Raw genomic sequence first — 16,168 nt, forward strand, 5'->3', positions numbered from 1 at the left:
ATCTTGTGCCCAGCCAGACTGCGGCATACACAAACACTTGCAGAATGCTAACTGTACTGTTGACACACAGTGAAAAGGTCGATAAAGTGTAGCTCTGATTATTATAGGATGAAAGAAGAGAAAGAAGGTTGAAAACGAGCTTCCATGACATCAGTGATTTTTGCCCAGTCTTGGTCGCTGACAAAGCCTAGCTGTGCTTAGCACATATTGGCAATCCATATATAACCATAATTTATTAAAGTAAAATACTTTCCAGAATGAGAACACTTGCTATCACCATGTCCACCATTTTCTGACACCTTCTGGAAATGACATCTTGCAGATCTGTTAAGAGGTCATATTGTCCATCTGAAAACAACTGCTATTAAAACCTACACTCTGTTGTGCTTCTCATTTTGCACACAGTGAGCAACAACTATAATCATCTTAGAACCAGAATCAATACATCTGCCCCAATATTATTTTACTGCCTTTGAAGACATTAAAACTTGTCCTTTCAATGTGTATGAAAGGCAATTATTTGAAGAACACCCCTAGATTTGGCTTCACTCAAAGTTAAACAACCATTTAGCCAAATAGTAATAAATAACTACTTTTATTGTCATCTTTCTCTCCAAATTATAATGCTATTACATTGAATAAACTGAGCAAAACAATATAAACCAGTCAGGGACCTTGGGTACCACATTTTGGTGTACTGTGAATTTCCAGAAGCAGGATTAGGAAAGCAGAAAAGTACACGGTACCTTTGCAGAATGCTCCATTGTGACCACCACTTTGGTTTTGGCACTGGACACTAAATCCATAGCACCTCCCATTCCTTTCACCATCTTTCCCTGCAAAACAGAGACAGAAAATAAGTAACTCTATATCTTTCACTTCTGTCATAGGTAGGAGATCAAAATTAATTGCGAGAAGAAGTCACTAGAATAATGAAACAATGAGTGAGTCTCCTGGCTTAGCACATGAAACTTCACCATCTAACATTTTGTTAGCCTATTATTCTATGGTTGAAGGACAAAGTTTAGTGTACATATTACAATGCTACTTTTATTAAGCATGGTTAACATGATTTTGTTGATGCTTTATTAGTAATAAGACAATCAGCGGATAAGAAAAATTTTAAGACATTTTCTAGAATTCTGGAAAAAAGTATCAGATTAAAATTCTAATACTCCTGACATTCACTTGTTTCTTTTTAAACACTGATACCACTAAGTCCTTCATTATAGACACTTTCAAAAGTACTCTTGGATATCCTATGGATTAAAATGACATTAGCCAGTAGACTGAGGCACTAATGGTGTTTCTGTAGTAACAATTAATGTGAAACGTGGATCTAACACTTGTCATGTATCTTGCTCTTGGAAAAATAAAACAAACTGGAAAAAAAAAATATTCCTATTAAGCAAAAACAGAAAATAGAAGCCGAGTTCAGGATCCTATTTTTGTCTGTCCATTCTGTCATTCATCATACATTTATCAGCCACCTTCTATATACCACATACTCTGAAAAATTCTCACTGTCTATCCCGTCTCCTGGTTACAGAGTTTTGAGAAAAGCAAATGCTTCCAGAGATGATGAAATAAATTCTTACTCAAGTATATTGAAGAGAAATATCTTCTAACATTGAAATTTCCTTAAAATTTTATTTATTTTTTAACCTAAATCCTCCAACTGATTTGACAGTAAACACTCAGATCTGTCTCTCAGCTGTTTTCCCCTAATTTCAGAGCTCTAAGGAGATTAGGAAAGGCACTCAACACTTGGATTTAAAACAGGGTCTCGAATTTCATGATTTCAGAGACATTTTAGATGCCAATGCAACATTAGATGAGTGGTCCAAAGGAAAAGAGCCAAGAGTCACATGCTTTATGATTCAGAGCCGGCCGATGGATGAGATGGGCGGCAGCAGGCAATCGTTAGCTGGGAGGGAGGTGTGTAGGGTCATTTCAGACATGTAAGTTTGAACTGAAGCAGAGTATCTGTGTGAAAATCTGTAATTTTAAACTTCTACAAACAATATCTCCATTCTCCATCAGCTGCAACTTTAATAAACTGAGCATCAGTACACTATATTTCTTGATGGTAGGAAATATGGATAAGTCAGACATGGAAGTGACCAGTGACGGTCATAAATCCCTATGCTAAAGTTTGATAGTTTACAGCACTGGAAGACACGAAAGCAACTTTATTATAACATGTTTCAACCTGTGATAGTAGGAGCATCCAGACGGCCCATGCTCCCAGTGTCCTGAGTGGATTCTAAGCAGGTGAGTGCTAGAAGACAGAATCAGCAGCAAAGATGACAAAAACAAGCTAGTGTGCTTTAAAAAAAAAAAAATCCCTTGATTAAAATACACCACAGGCAAATTTTATCTCCCGTGACACAATGATTACATAGGTAGAATTTATGACAGCTTCTAACAGAAAGCTTGTCCAATTTAGATAAATCTGATGTACACATTTTAAATCACTGTCAATTAGTTAAGAAATATTTATAGAGTACCTACTAGGTACAAAAAAATCTGTTCTAGGAGGAATATAACACACTTATAAAACATGGTGAAGAACCATCTCTTTATTTCTGGTAAAAAGAATATTCTTGCTTGACTCAATGTAAACGAACAGCCTTCATCACTCCAAGAGATTCCAGTGGTTGATGATTCAAACCCCAAAGCACACACTATCAATCTCAAAGCCCTATTTTGATATGTAAATTAGTTTGTTTCCAAGAGTGAAAAATGAACAAGATTGGGTACAGAACACCTTGAGATCTATTCTGTTAGCCTACTATGTGCCACTGGCAAAACATCAAATCTCCTTGAATCCAAGTTCACTGCTTATAAACCAGAAAGAAGAGTATCTGTTATAACACACAGCTGGGTTGAGCACTCCATAGAATAATGTAGGGAAAAGTGCACAGTAAAGTTTATCAAGGTATTCACTTACATCCTCATTTGGAAAATTCATCTTAGTGAGCATCTAGCATAAGTCTGGCAATGTATTAAAGACCATCAAAAGAGGATTCTTTTCTTTGAAAAGCTCATTATCTGGGAAAAAAAAGCATCCTTGAGTAATAGGAGATCTGAACCAAACTTTCTTCCTCCATAAACAGCATTGCCTTCTTCTCCCTCACCATCAAGGTAAGAGCTAAGCACCTTTTCCATATGTCCTTGTATTTAATCCTATTACAGTGATTTCAAATGTTCCCTCTCCATCTCTCTGGATGGATGAATGGATGAATGAATACACAGGTATGTCCGAGTTCTAGCAGGACCCTGAGCATGAAATTGCTAACTGTGCCTGAGAAGCAGCAATGGAAGGAAGAGGCTCAGGGATTTCACCAAGGCGATTGGTTCACCAAACTAGTTTGCCAGATGAGAAGAGCAATTCTGCAAAGGAGAAGAGCAGTATCTCCCAAGAGAATGCATTTCTAGCAAATAAACAGTAAAACCATCAAATATTTGGTTTTCCTACTCTTTTAACATGTTCATTGCATTGAAAAAGAAATAAAGAAAAAAAGAAAACATTTGCCTCCATTTCAATTCCCAAAGGATTTCTGAAACAGTCAGTTACTAAAAGAAGACAAGTCATTCTATCTACACTGGCAGAAAAACACAGTTATGTAAGGCACACTCATCATTATCCCTCAAACTCAGCTTACCAGGCATTCTTTTGGGACCCAGCCACTTGCATTTCCCAGCTCTCTACTGCAGTTAGAGGTGGGGTTGACCATGTGCCTGAGTTATAGACAATGGAGGAAAAGGAGGTAATAGTTATGATTTCCAGGCTCCAGCCCATAAAATCTCTTATATGCATTTTCTCCTCCTCTTTCACCTTTGTAATTTGGACACTGACATCCAAGGTGACTGGATGATGATTGAGCTTCCCTTATCCTGGGTCTTTCAATTACCATTTATTCAGAACCACACTGCACTATTCAATACCAATGAAAAATACATGTGTAGAGTGTTAAGCCACAGAAATTGGAAGCCTTATTTATTACAGCATCTAGTATAACTAATACAATGATGTGGTGCCCAAATGAGTTAAATGAAGAGGGGAGAATTCTGTGTGGAATTAGAGCTAACTGTTACAGCTGCATGGCAGAAAGGGGCCTGAGCCAGGTTCTTAAGCAGGTGATTGGGTTATCAGAGCCTTAACTCAATCAGTGAATTAATCCCCTGATAGAGATTAACTGGGTGGTCACTGAAGGCAAACAGGGTATATATGAAGGAGGTAGGTCGTTGGGGGCATGCCTTTGGGAAATATATTTTGTATTTGGTGAATGGAGTTTCTCTCTGCTTTCTGACCATCATGTAAGCCACTTCCCTCCACCACATTCTTCCGCCTCTTCCGCCATGTTGTTCTGCTTCACCTCAAGTCCCAAGGAATAAAACTGGTCTTCTATGAATTGAGACCTTTAAAACTATGAGCCCCCCAAATAAGCTTTTCCTCCTTAAGATTGTTCTTGTCAGGTCTTCTAGTCACAGCAGCGAAAAAGCTGACTAAAACAGTGGGTGTGTATACTACTTCACAAAGAAAATGACTATACCAGATATGGTCCTAGGTACTGCAATCCAAATGTCCAGTGTACCACTTGACATTTATAGTGGCACAATATACTTGCTCAGCAAATGATTGAGTAAAGGAATGAATGGAAGGGATTTTGAGAAGTTAAAATAAAAAAACTGAAAAAGATATAGACCCCACCCCCTTTCTCATCTTCCTCCCCCCCAATTCAACATCCTATTCCACATACACAACCAGAAGCTGATAAAACAGTGAGATTTTGGAGCTAAAAATATACCTTTAAATAAATCACGAGAGGAAAAATGATACTTGGAGAAAAATAGGCCTGTAATGAAGAAGAGTTCTGAGCATGATTGAAGCACTGGGCCAGGGTGACATGAAGTGTGGCTTTCTTTAAAATCTCATCAGCAAACATACATTTCTTCAATGGTGCAACTCTAGTTCTGAAATGTATCCTGGCTTGCATAATGAGGAGATGATTGCTGGATGCTAAACCCATAGCCAGCTCATCTCTTTCAGTTAAGGATTGACCCTGATATCAAGTATGAAGAAAATACTGCAATAAAATGAGCCAGAGATGCAGCACACTCTGGTATGACTCAGTCACATAACTTTCTTAAGAAGATACTGATTCAAGTATTATCTTCAATTCACAAATATTTAGTCAAGGTCTATACAGACCAGATTCCAAAACAGGAATTAGAAATAACAGATGAATCTGAAGCCAGGGCAATGGTACATATAATGTGAGCTACTTGGGAGGTTGAGGCAGAAGAATTGCAAGGTCAAGGCTAGTCTCAGCAACTGAGTGATCCTGACTCAAATTCAAAAAGGGATGGGGATAGTAGAGCACTCCTGGGTTCAATCTTCAGTACAACAAGAAAGAAAAGAAAAACAAAGATGAATATGATTTCTACCTTTTCTGTAGAAAACAGATCTAAATTAAACTCCATATTCTCTGTATGTCTCATCTACTTTGATCCTATTTGCAAATGCCAGAATTTTAAAGAAAGTAAAACTGTGAAGGCAATAATATTAAAAACCCCAACATATCAAAGTACAAATATTAAATTAGATTCGCAAAGAAATAGTGACTCAAGGTTTCAACATGACCTTTATTTTAAGGATTTTACCAAAAGGCAAAATGAAGACATTTGAAAAGAACTGTGCAATGTTATTTAAAATAAAATATAAAACACAATGAAAATTACTCTTGCTGCCACCTTTTTCATTAGGACACCAGTAGCAAAGGCTCACTTCCAGATTTGTTACCTCTTAATATTCCGGTCTTAAGTGAGAAACAATTCATAATATATAAAAAACAATTTTAAAGCATTTTAAAATTAATATTATGTGCCACAGTAGAAAATGTGAATCGATTGGAAGTAAAAGGTAAAGATAGCCATGGAGTGATTTATTAATAAAACTAGAGCTTGTTGCTCAACATTAAATACCAGAACATTAAGTTCCCACCTCAACCCAAATATAAACCTCTTTATTTCTGTCTTACCCATTGTTTAAAAAAATGCTCTAGGAAAGAAAAGTTCCTCATAATATGCTCCTAGCTAAAGAACAGGAGTGAGGCAAACTAAGGATAATAATACCATTTGTTTAAACACACAGAAACTGTTTATAACTTCCTTAGGGAAAATAATTGATTCGTGATTTGCCTTAGTTTAGCCAAGTTGTTACAAAGTTACATCAGACTATTCTCTTTTTTGTTTGTTTTCAAAGCAAACAAACAAAAAGTGATTTTCCTTTCACAGATTAACTGTACATCCTGGGTGAATAAATTGATGGCATAAACCAACTAATGTGGAACTAGAAAAATGTTTGTTCTCTATTTCTATGTAAGTTAACAAAATTGCATATAATAAATGTCAGTTATATATCATAATATGAGTTTTTAAAAAACCACATCAAAAAAACAGAATGAAATAAGCCTGACATTTCATTTCAGAGAGCTGAAATCTGGTTTCTGCAGTGATTCCCTTCAAAATAAGAAGTACCGTAAATTACCCCTGTAATAGAGTTAGTTGCCTGAGTCAGTAAGACACCAAGAGAGTTTGCCATATTCCTGAACTGATCACTACATTTTATGGTGCATTCCACCTACTCCCTGCACCTGTCCACAGAGGGGCTTCCAAGGCATCATCCTGCCTAGTTCCTCCCACCTCTCTTGAGGCTTTTAGGCTCCTCCTAAGTACCCTTTTTCCAAATCACATTTGTCTGTTGGCCAAATTAAGAGTTCTCTCCTTGGCCTACTGTCTCCTCTACTTGTTCTCCAAGAGGCCTTCATCTACCCTCAGGATAGACTTCCTCTGTCTCTCACACCTTCTAAAAGCACATTTCCAGCTCAAGTCTTCCCTCTGAGTTTCAGACTTCAGTGTCCATAAGTCACGCTGTGGCAATCTGCGGGATGATTGCCAAAGCCATTCCCTCTCATTCCTGAGCCCATAGGTAGACTTTCCAGACTTCTTGAAGTCAGAGTTGGTCACGTGAATTAATGTTGGCCAAGGGAAAGTAGAACAAAGTGATGGGTGATACTTCCTGGGCTAGACCGTAAAATCTTGCAAGAACAATCCTCCATGATTTTCCATCTTCTAAACTACAAGCTGAAAATGGAAGAGCTTCCAAGGAGGGAGCACAATGCCAAATTACCGCCCAGAAGAGGCCTGCTGCCCATATGGGATATTCATTTTAGTTCTATGTGAGTGAAAAATAAAAATTGATTTAATGAATCACTATCTGCCTTGCTCAGTATGATCCAAACTAAATTAGCAATCTTTATCAAGGCTCACCTGTTAAACTTCCTGGTTCAATTAATGGCCAACCTCTGCCCCCAAGATCCACATTAGGACTCCCTTGTCTTTCGCCTCTCCCTCATATCCACATCTAGACAGTCATTCAATTGCTAAGAACTCCAGCTTTCCCAATACTTCTTGAAACTGACCTTTCCCTGTCCTCAGAATTTGTCCCTGACAAGTTGTAATACAGCTGAGGGTATAGCTCAGTGGGAGAGCACTTTCTTAACAAATGCAAGGCCCTCGGAGAGATCCTCAGCACTGCAGAAGAAAAAACAAAGAATAAAGATTGTAATAAGCTCCATACTGGTCATCCCCTGTTTACCCTTACTCCTCTTGAACCTGTCCAGTCCACAGCTATGAAAATAAAACAATGTCTCCACAATGAGCATCTGATTGTGTTGATGTACTGCTTTAAGTCTTGTCGTGGTTCCTCAACACACTTCAGGGTCACTTCCAAGCACCTCTGCCTAGCATACCAGGCCTCTGAGGACTTGCTCCCATCCTTATCCTTACCTCCCATTTCTATTCCAGGACCTGTGAATGGATTGTACGTAGCATATGGCTTCACACTGTGTCTTCAGATCCCACTCTCTTCCCATCTGGTGAACACCACCTTATCCTTTATGTATCAAATCATAACTCTTCCAAGAAGTGTTCACAGACCTCTGTCCCACCTCATCAGCAAGATGGGATTAGGGAACTCTCTCAGGTGCTCTCACAGCATTCTCACAAATCCCTGTTTTTTTAATCACATTACCTTCATTAAAATAAGGGCTGTTGGCCCACTGGCAGGTAGTGGCACAGCCTTACAGGTATTTACCATTTAAATGATTTCTTATGACAGGGACCTTGTCCCCTCTCTAGCCATCCCCACATTATCCAGCAATTTAAATCACAAGAGGGGACCTTGAAGACCCCATCCAGCTACCAGTACATCTGTTCTGATTCTTCAGCCTTTGTGCCTCAACATCCCTGACTGAGTTCACCTGTCACAGTGTAAAGCATTGCCTTATCATTAGAATGTAAGTCTCCCATCTTGCTGTTCAACTCTAGCCCCACCATGCAGTGAATGACACATGGCAGGTCTTTTTACTGTATGCTTAGGTAAACTAATTTTCAGCTTCAATCAAAGTTTTATTTGCAAAAATATAAGAGGATAAATGAAAAACTAAGGTGGACAAATGAGACTGATCAAAACTTGGGGCTTTATGGGCTGGGGCTGGGCTCAGCAGTAGAGTGTTCACCTAGCATATGCAAGGCGCTGGGTTCGATCCTCAGAACCACATAAAAATAAATAAATAAAATAAAGGTATTGTGTCCAACTACAACAAAAAATGTTAAAAAAAAAAAAAAACTTGGGGCTTTACCTACAAAAAGAAAAAGTTATAGAGTTTCAGCTATGACGGGAGGAAATAAGGAAGAGACAGAGAAAGCTAGGCAGAAGAGGCCCAGGGTCAGAATACCCACCGCTGACTCTGGCTGTGAGCACTGGGTGGACCCTTTCCTCTCCCCTGGTCTACTTTCCATTTCCAGAAGAAATCAGTTAACTTCAAATAAGAAAAACAAGTTCTGTTCTTAGCTATTAACCACACTGAGTTTCTCATCTCATAAAAGTGTAAAGACCATTCATGAAGCTGTTCATAGTTCTCTTTTGAAACCTTAACACTCCAAACAAAGAAAAAATACCAATATATATAAAACTGATTGCCATTAATTACACAAAGGCCTTTAAGTCACCTTTGTACCTGAAATTAATAAAGCATTCATTAAGTGAGTAGTTAGAATTATGAAGTTTATATCTTTTCCTAAGGTACAACGTGCGACAGCTTTGTTGTTATAAATGAGGAATGTTGCATAGGCTAACATCTTTGTTACAAGGTCAGACAGATGAGCTTCCTGATCTATTTGCTGGATTAATAAAGTGAACAGAAGAGAAAACTGTGTTATTTCTAGCTATGTTTTGAAGTTGTGGTTTCAGTTTTCACAAAGTCTATTTGTTATGCTGCAGAGATGAAAACAAACATCAAACAAAGAGGCTGAATTCACCTTGTTTTCTTAGGCCTCCTATAAAAAGGCTCCTAAGGAAAGTGCTGGAGCAAGTGTTCTAGGATAGATATAAGGGGATTTGTTTTCATTTAAAATGATTATTACACTATAATAAGTAAGTTATTTGAATTTATTAAATATGGCTCAGCACTGGAGCTTCTGGCCTTGTATGTTACAGAAAAAGAATAATTACTGTATTTAAAAACCCAAAGATTATTTTTTCCTTCCATTGGATCAGAGAGAAATGTAATAAAATCATATGAAATTGCCCACATATGACCACACATGACGTACAAACACAGGAACTTCACATACTTGGTTCAACCTAATCTCCTAAAAGCAGAGGGTGGGGAATGGTGGTGGTAATAAAAGACCCCATTTACTAACACAGAATTGTTTGAAATTGTTATTTTTAGGAGATCCCTGTATAATCATTACAAAATGACAGCTAAAATACAGACGGAAAGGTAACAATCATTTTTATGATCCTGCAGGTACTAAAATACATCCATCCCCTCACCAACTCATTCACATGGAATGTAAAATGATTACTATGTCTTTTGCAATCAGAAAATAGCCATTCTCAGAAATTTTATTTTCTGATTTCTCAAAGAAGGCGTGGGTTTTTGATTCCTCAAAGAGGGTGTGAGAACTAGTACCATGGGCAGAAGCACATTTGCTCCATCACCTCCTCCCACTGTCTGCAAAGCTCTAAAGAGCACAATTATGGAATTACTGTAATTACACTGCCATCTCTGACAGCTGGATGGAACTTTTACAGAGAGAGACATGGTGACTGAAAGAACATTAAGAAATATATCAAAATCATTACCAGTGTTTCTAGGCGCTGTAGAAAGGATGAAAATAATGTAGAAGATAACTTAAAAGTTAAAAAAAAAAAACACTAAGGGCAATTGTGAAACAGCATGCTATATACTAAACCTTGGTGCCCTAATAAGCAAGTGTTAAAGGATTGAGTGGAAGAACACACCACCATTTTGATTTTACATGAAATTAATAATACCTACTCAGATGTCCTCTGGATTCAGTTGATGATCCAGTTTAATGGCCACTAAGACCCTACTGGAGGCTAACAGCTATAAACATTCCCGGCAATTTTACACCCCTTTGGTCATTGTTCAAGAGTCCTTTGGAAGTTAGGTCTAATCTCTGGTTGCTGAGAAAGCCCCACTTTCAGGACTAGGAGAACCTAGAAAACATCTTTCCACCCAGGCCAATGGAAGTCTAAGTGCCCAGAGGGAAGCCATCGTCAGAAGAAGGAAGCACAGAGGAGGCTAAAGAGCCTGAACCCTGGGGGAGGGACCCAAGACCACAGGCAGTGCATAGTGTTAGAAATTTAAATTAGTGCTCCTAGAGATAAAAATGGCTCCCTCTCAAGCTGGGGAGGATGAGGTGAGAAGAAACAGCTTTTTCAAACAGTAGGTTAGAAGACAGGTTAAAAGAATTACTTTTAGTTATTTGCCAAAAAGTTAATATTTCTGAAAGATGTACAACAATGTAAATAGAATATTAGTTTCTACCTTCTTATCTTTTCAAGCCAAATGTGCCAGAGGTAGGAGGAAAATGTGAATTATTTTCAGAGACAGTAACAGTAAAACACATAAATTTTTTGGTGAATATCTCAGTGATGTAGCAATAAAAGTACTGAAAGCAGAATCGAACCATGAGAAAAACATCAGAAAACCCAAATGAGGGACACTTTACCAATGTCTGACCAGGACTCCTCAAAACTGTCAAGGTCATCAAAAACCAGGAAAGATACCAAAGAGGAGATTTAACAACTAAATGAAATGTGGCATTCAGGATGAGATCCTAGAACAGAAAACAGGCACTAGGTGTAGAGTTCACAATAATGCACTATATACTTAAAAAGTAAGAAGGTAGTTCTTTTAAGTTAAATATTCTTACCATATGCAGGGTAGGGAAAAAAAAAAAAGAAGAGAACTGGAAGAAGGTGATGGCTAAGTTTATAGTATTGTTTATCTTGATGGTTTGGCAGGTATATACTTATGGACACACTGATCAAAACGTACACATCAAGTATGAACCCCTTTTTGTATACCAACATTACTTTAAAATTTTCAAAAGGATTTATGGAAAAACTAATAAAAGCCAAGTAAAGTATGGAGTTTCATTAGTTAAAAAAAAAAAAACACTGAGACAAGAATAAAAATATAGAATTTTTTTTCCAAAATGAAATACAAAAAAAGGTCAGAAGACACAAAGATATTTCAAGACATAAACCTCAACTCAGTTTTTGATATATCAGTGTTTCAACTCCCTGAACTTCACAGATAACCTTTTAAGTTTTAATCTTAATGGTTTCATTAATTTTCTCTCTTCACCATTCATAGTACCAGAAATGGATGTAAAATACATGACTAAACAGTAATAAAAGCCAAGTACTGTGTAAGTGAAAACCTGATACTTCAATTTCATTTTATGGACCAAAGAAGAACATTTTGAATCCAGGACATTCTTAGATGAGAAGGAGGGTTCTAGCAAACAAGATTTTACTACTGGAATGCCTCAGCATGGCTGCTGATATGATCTCGTAGCGCTTAAGCATGACAAATATCTAAAGGTTGGGCATATTTAATTTTAAAAAAATCAATATTTTCATTCCAAAGTGTCATTTGCTCGGCCTACTACTCGGAATTTAAAGACACATTCCATTAATACCATCTTGAAATATAGCTAATCAGGAAGGAGTTTTTTCCCCCCCTCTACCTTCAGTGAGCAGATCTAAAGGTGGAAAGTTTTTTATTGTTGTTATTCAAAACTATTAGTATGGAGACATCCATTACAGATCTGTTCACTGAGAAGACTTAGAAGCAATGGCACCCCATAGTAGTAAGCACACCTAGCATCAAGGTCTTGGTTTCTAAATACCATTCTCCAGTAAAAGAAAAGACATACCTTTGAAGAAATAGCTGATTGTACGATTGTAGGGGGGAAATATAGATAGATAGATAGATAGATAGATAGATAGATAGATAGATAGATATAGATATGTGAATATATAGAGATATAAATATAGGTATACATATAGATATGTGAATGATGAATATCTTGTAGTGCTTAAGAAAATAAAACAATAAAAAGAATGGAAGCATGCCAAAGAGGTATAAGAGCCAAAATGAAGGAGCTCCCAAGGACCATCACTAGAACAATCTAAGCATGAAAATAAATAACATGGTGTTTCATTACAAGTCAAAGTACCAAATACACATGAGTATATATTGACACAAATAAATGACTAAGTCAATAAATAAATGAGAGAATAAATCTCTTCAGAGGAAATGCAAAAAATACATACTACCTCCTCAACTGTATACTCCTAATACTTCTGATAGCAAATGTATGGGGTTTTTTTCATGCCAATGAATTCTTCAAATCACCTGACACAAGCTGGGTGTCAATCAATTCGATTAACTTCTGACCCTAACTGCCTGGTGTAACTGCAGCACCCAAAGACTAAGGATTCAGTCCCATAAGACTGCCCCTCTTCAGAAGCCAGCTGCAAATCTGGAAAACACATACTTCTGACCAACCAAGTGGGAAGCCAGCAGATTCCCATGATCTCCTCTCAGGTTTGACAATTTGCTGAACAGCTCCCTGAATTCAGGAAGATGTCTGACTTACTGTTATTAGCTTATTATGAAGGATAAAACTGAAGGGCAACCAAATAGAAGAAGTAAATAGGTATGGGAGAAGGGGTGCAGAGTTGCTGTGCTCTCTTCACCCTCAAGTTCTTGAACACCATTAGCTAGGTGTTTTTCTGATGTTTCAAGACATGGGCAAGATTGATTAAATCAATGGCCACTAGTGATTGAGTTCAATAGCCAACCCCTCTCTCCTAGAGGTTATGGGTATAACTTACCAACCTTCTAATAATACCTTAGTCTTTGAAAACCAACCCAATCCTGAAGCTATCTAGTGGCATGCCTAGTCAACTAAAATTAGCATAAGTTCAGGGCCTGTGGAAAGGGACCAAATGATGGCTTATCAACCCATCAGAAAAGTCCAAAAATTTGGAAGCTCAGTATCTAGAACCAGAAACAAAAACAAAATACATATTTCTTATCATATCTCCTCTCCAAGAGGTAGAACTTAATCTTCCTCCTGATCTTTGAAAGTGAGCTAAATGTATTGAATTGCTTCCAGAGAATAAAGTAGGAAAAAGGAAAAACAATAAATTAATAATGAACACACTTGGTAAACACTATAATAACCAAGTGATAAAGATTAGGCTATGTCATGGATATCCTGTGCTCTCTGATATGGTAAAAAGGGCACTTAACTTTTGTAGTATTCTTTTATATTTTTTTAACTGGTAAACAAAAACAGAAATTGTACATACTACTGGGGTAACATGATATTTCAATTCATGTATATAGTGTGTAACATTTAAATCACATTAAACATATCTATCTCCTCAAACTTTCATCATTTCTTTATAATGAAAATTTTAAAAATCTTTTCTTCTAGCTTTCTGAAAAATATTAACATACTACCATTATCTACAGTCACTTGATTGGACAAGAGCACACCAGAACTTCTTGTTCCTATGTAACTATAACTCTGTACCCATTGATCAACCTTTCCCCCATCCTCCTTCCCATCTGCTCTGGTAACCATGATTCTACTGATAATCCAAGTCTCATCCTAAAACAACATCAGACAAACTCAGATTGAGGGCCATTCTCCAGGATACCTGGCCAATAATTCTCAAGACAAAGTCATAAAAAACAAGAAAAGACTCAGAAACTAGTACAAACCAAAGAAAACTAGGGAATACATAATGAATATTTATGTCATTTCTTTCTTCTAATTATTCTATTAAAGATGTACAAGGAAACAATCTGCTATGATTTTATGTCAGGGTATATCCTGGTATTGTTCATAACTAAAAAGAATAAATTTTTAAAAATAGATAAGGAAGGGCTAGGATTGTAGCTCAGTGGAAAAGTGCTTGCCAAAGCATGTGTGAGGCACTGGGTTCAATTCTCAGCACCACATATAAATAAATAAAATAAAGGTCCATCGACAAAGAAAAAAATACTTAAAAAAATGGATAAGGAAAAAAATGCAACATGGTACCCTGAGTTGGATCTTGGACAGAGGAGGATACTCATGGAAAGACTGATGAAATCCTAATAGAGTCAGGGGTTTGGTTGATAGTAATGTACCAATGTATCCTTCTTGGTTTTAACAAACATACCATGTAATGTAAGATGGTAATAATGGGAGAAATTGGTGAGGGGGCATAGGAAACTCTCTGTATTATCTCTGAAACTTTTCTGTAAATCTAGAATTAATCTAAAATAAAAATTTTATTAAAACAACAACTACTCGGTATGTGGCCTGTTTCTGTGGTTTTTGTTTTTCCATCAGAATGAAAAACACAGAGAAGAGTGCTGAGATTTCCCTCTGCAGGGGTCTCTCCCCATAGTGACTCTTTCAGCTTTGCAAATCTGACTCGTAAAATAAGTCAATTTATGACAGTTAGATATATTTGTTCTCTCTATTGAACCATAATCCATTTTCTGGTAGTAACTAAACTTTATGTTGCAGAATCCAACATTTAGCAATATTGAGTGTATAATAGAAAGGCATGAAGTAGTTGCTTAATAAAGAAGCAGAAAGACAACTCTGAGAACTCATGTGTGAACTTTTTGGGTTCTGTTTTATTTTTCCCAATGAATAAACTTTATCATACAAATCAATATTGACTGGATTAGCCCATCCTGTTGACAGACATCTTAGATGGCTTGATAAAGATTTTAAAAAAAAATATGGTAATAAGGACCTTTTAACATAAACCACATTATTACTGGCTTCAAAAATTAAGAATGCAAATAAAATGTTATTTCTCTCTTACTATTCTTATTTCATTTTTCCTGTTAAGATTTACTTTATCCATACTTATTAGCTAAACAGTATTGCAAAGAATAAGTATAATAGACTTCCATAAACAAAAAAGAAAATAGAAAAGTTAACTGAATTAACCTGAAATTACAGAACAAGTCAGGAAAAAAGAAAATGAAGTTTCTTCTCCAGCTACAGGAAAGAAATAATTGAATCCCCATGAAAGATGCTTCCTATTTTTAAAATACTGATTATGTTGGACTGATGGCACTATCTTTCTTTCTCATTGTTCTTAACCTCTTGGATGGTGTTAATTAATTTACTTGAAAGGCAGACAAAGAATCTAGAGATGTCCTGTGTAGCTTCAGTTTAGACAATTTCTAAAAATACAGTTAGATTCTCCTGGATTAAAATTACAAAACTTCCCAATGTACGTATAAACAAACCATGCATCTTGCACAAACGTGAAAGCCCTGATTTAAGAAAATTAAATTTCCTAAAATATGCATAGTTATGAGCAAAAGTTACATCCTGGATGGAAATATGTTAACTGGTAAAGCTCCTAAGTGCCAGAAGAATATGTCTATTTCTCATAAAGTTCTGGCAATTAAAAAAAAAAGGAAAGAAAAGAAACAGAAAGAAAGAAAAATATTGCCTTCATTAAAGGAGCTACTTCTATTTTACTTATGGATTAAGTTTTCAGGTGTGATTACTTAGATATGTTTAGGCTATAACTACAATTCAGAATAGGCAAAACAGACAAGTAGCTAAAACATGAGGAGTCTGTGTCAGGCTTCATGGAAAAAAATTTGCTCTTTCTATGCACAACTATAACAAAACTGGGAATCTGATACTACATCCAAAGTTATATTTAGAAATCGGTACT

At 36.6% G+C, this 16,168-nt stretch overlaps 1 protein-coding gene across 1 annotated transcript in view; it reads right to left on the minus strand.

Moving 5' to 3' along the window:
• Window positions 1–16,168, minus strand: part of OXCT1 (3-oxoacid CoA-transferase 1) — a 142,240-nt gene that overhangs the window by 26,264 nt on the left and 99,808 nt on the right. The window contains exon 14 of the mRNA XM_081279616.1: window positions 747–836. Coding sequence (XP_081135742.1) covers window positions 747–836 — 90 coding nt within the window. The remainder of the gene's footprint in view (window positions 1–746; window positions 837–16,168) is intronic.

Source organism: Spermophilus citellus, assembly GCF_964194105.1.
Source record: "Spermophilus citellus genome assembly, chromosome: 1".
Lineage (NCBI taxonomy): Eukaryota > Metazoa > Chordata > Mammalia > Rodentia > Sciuridae > Spermophilus > Spermophilus citellus.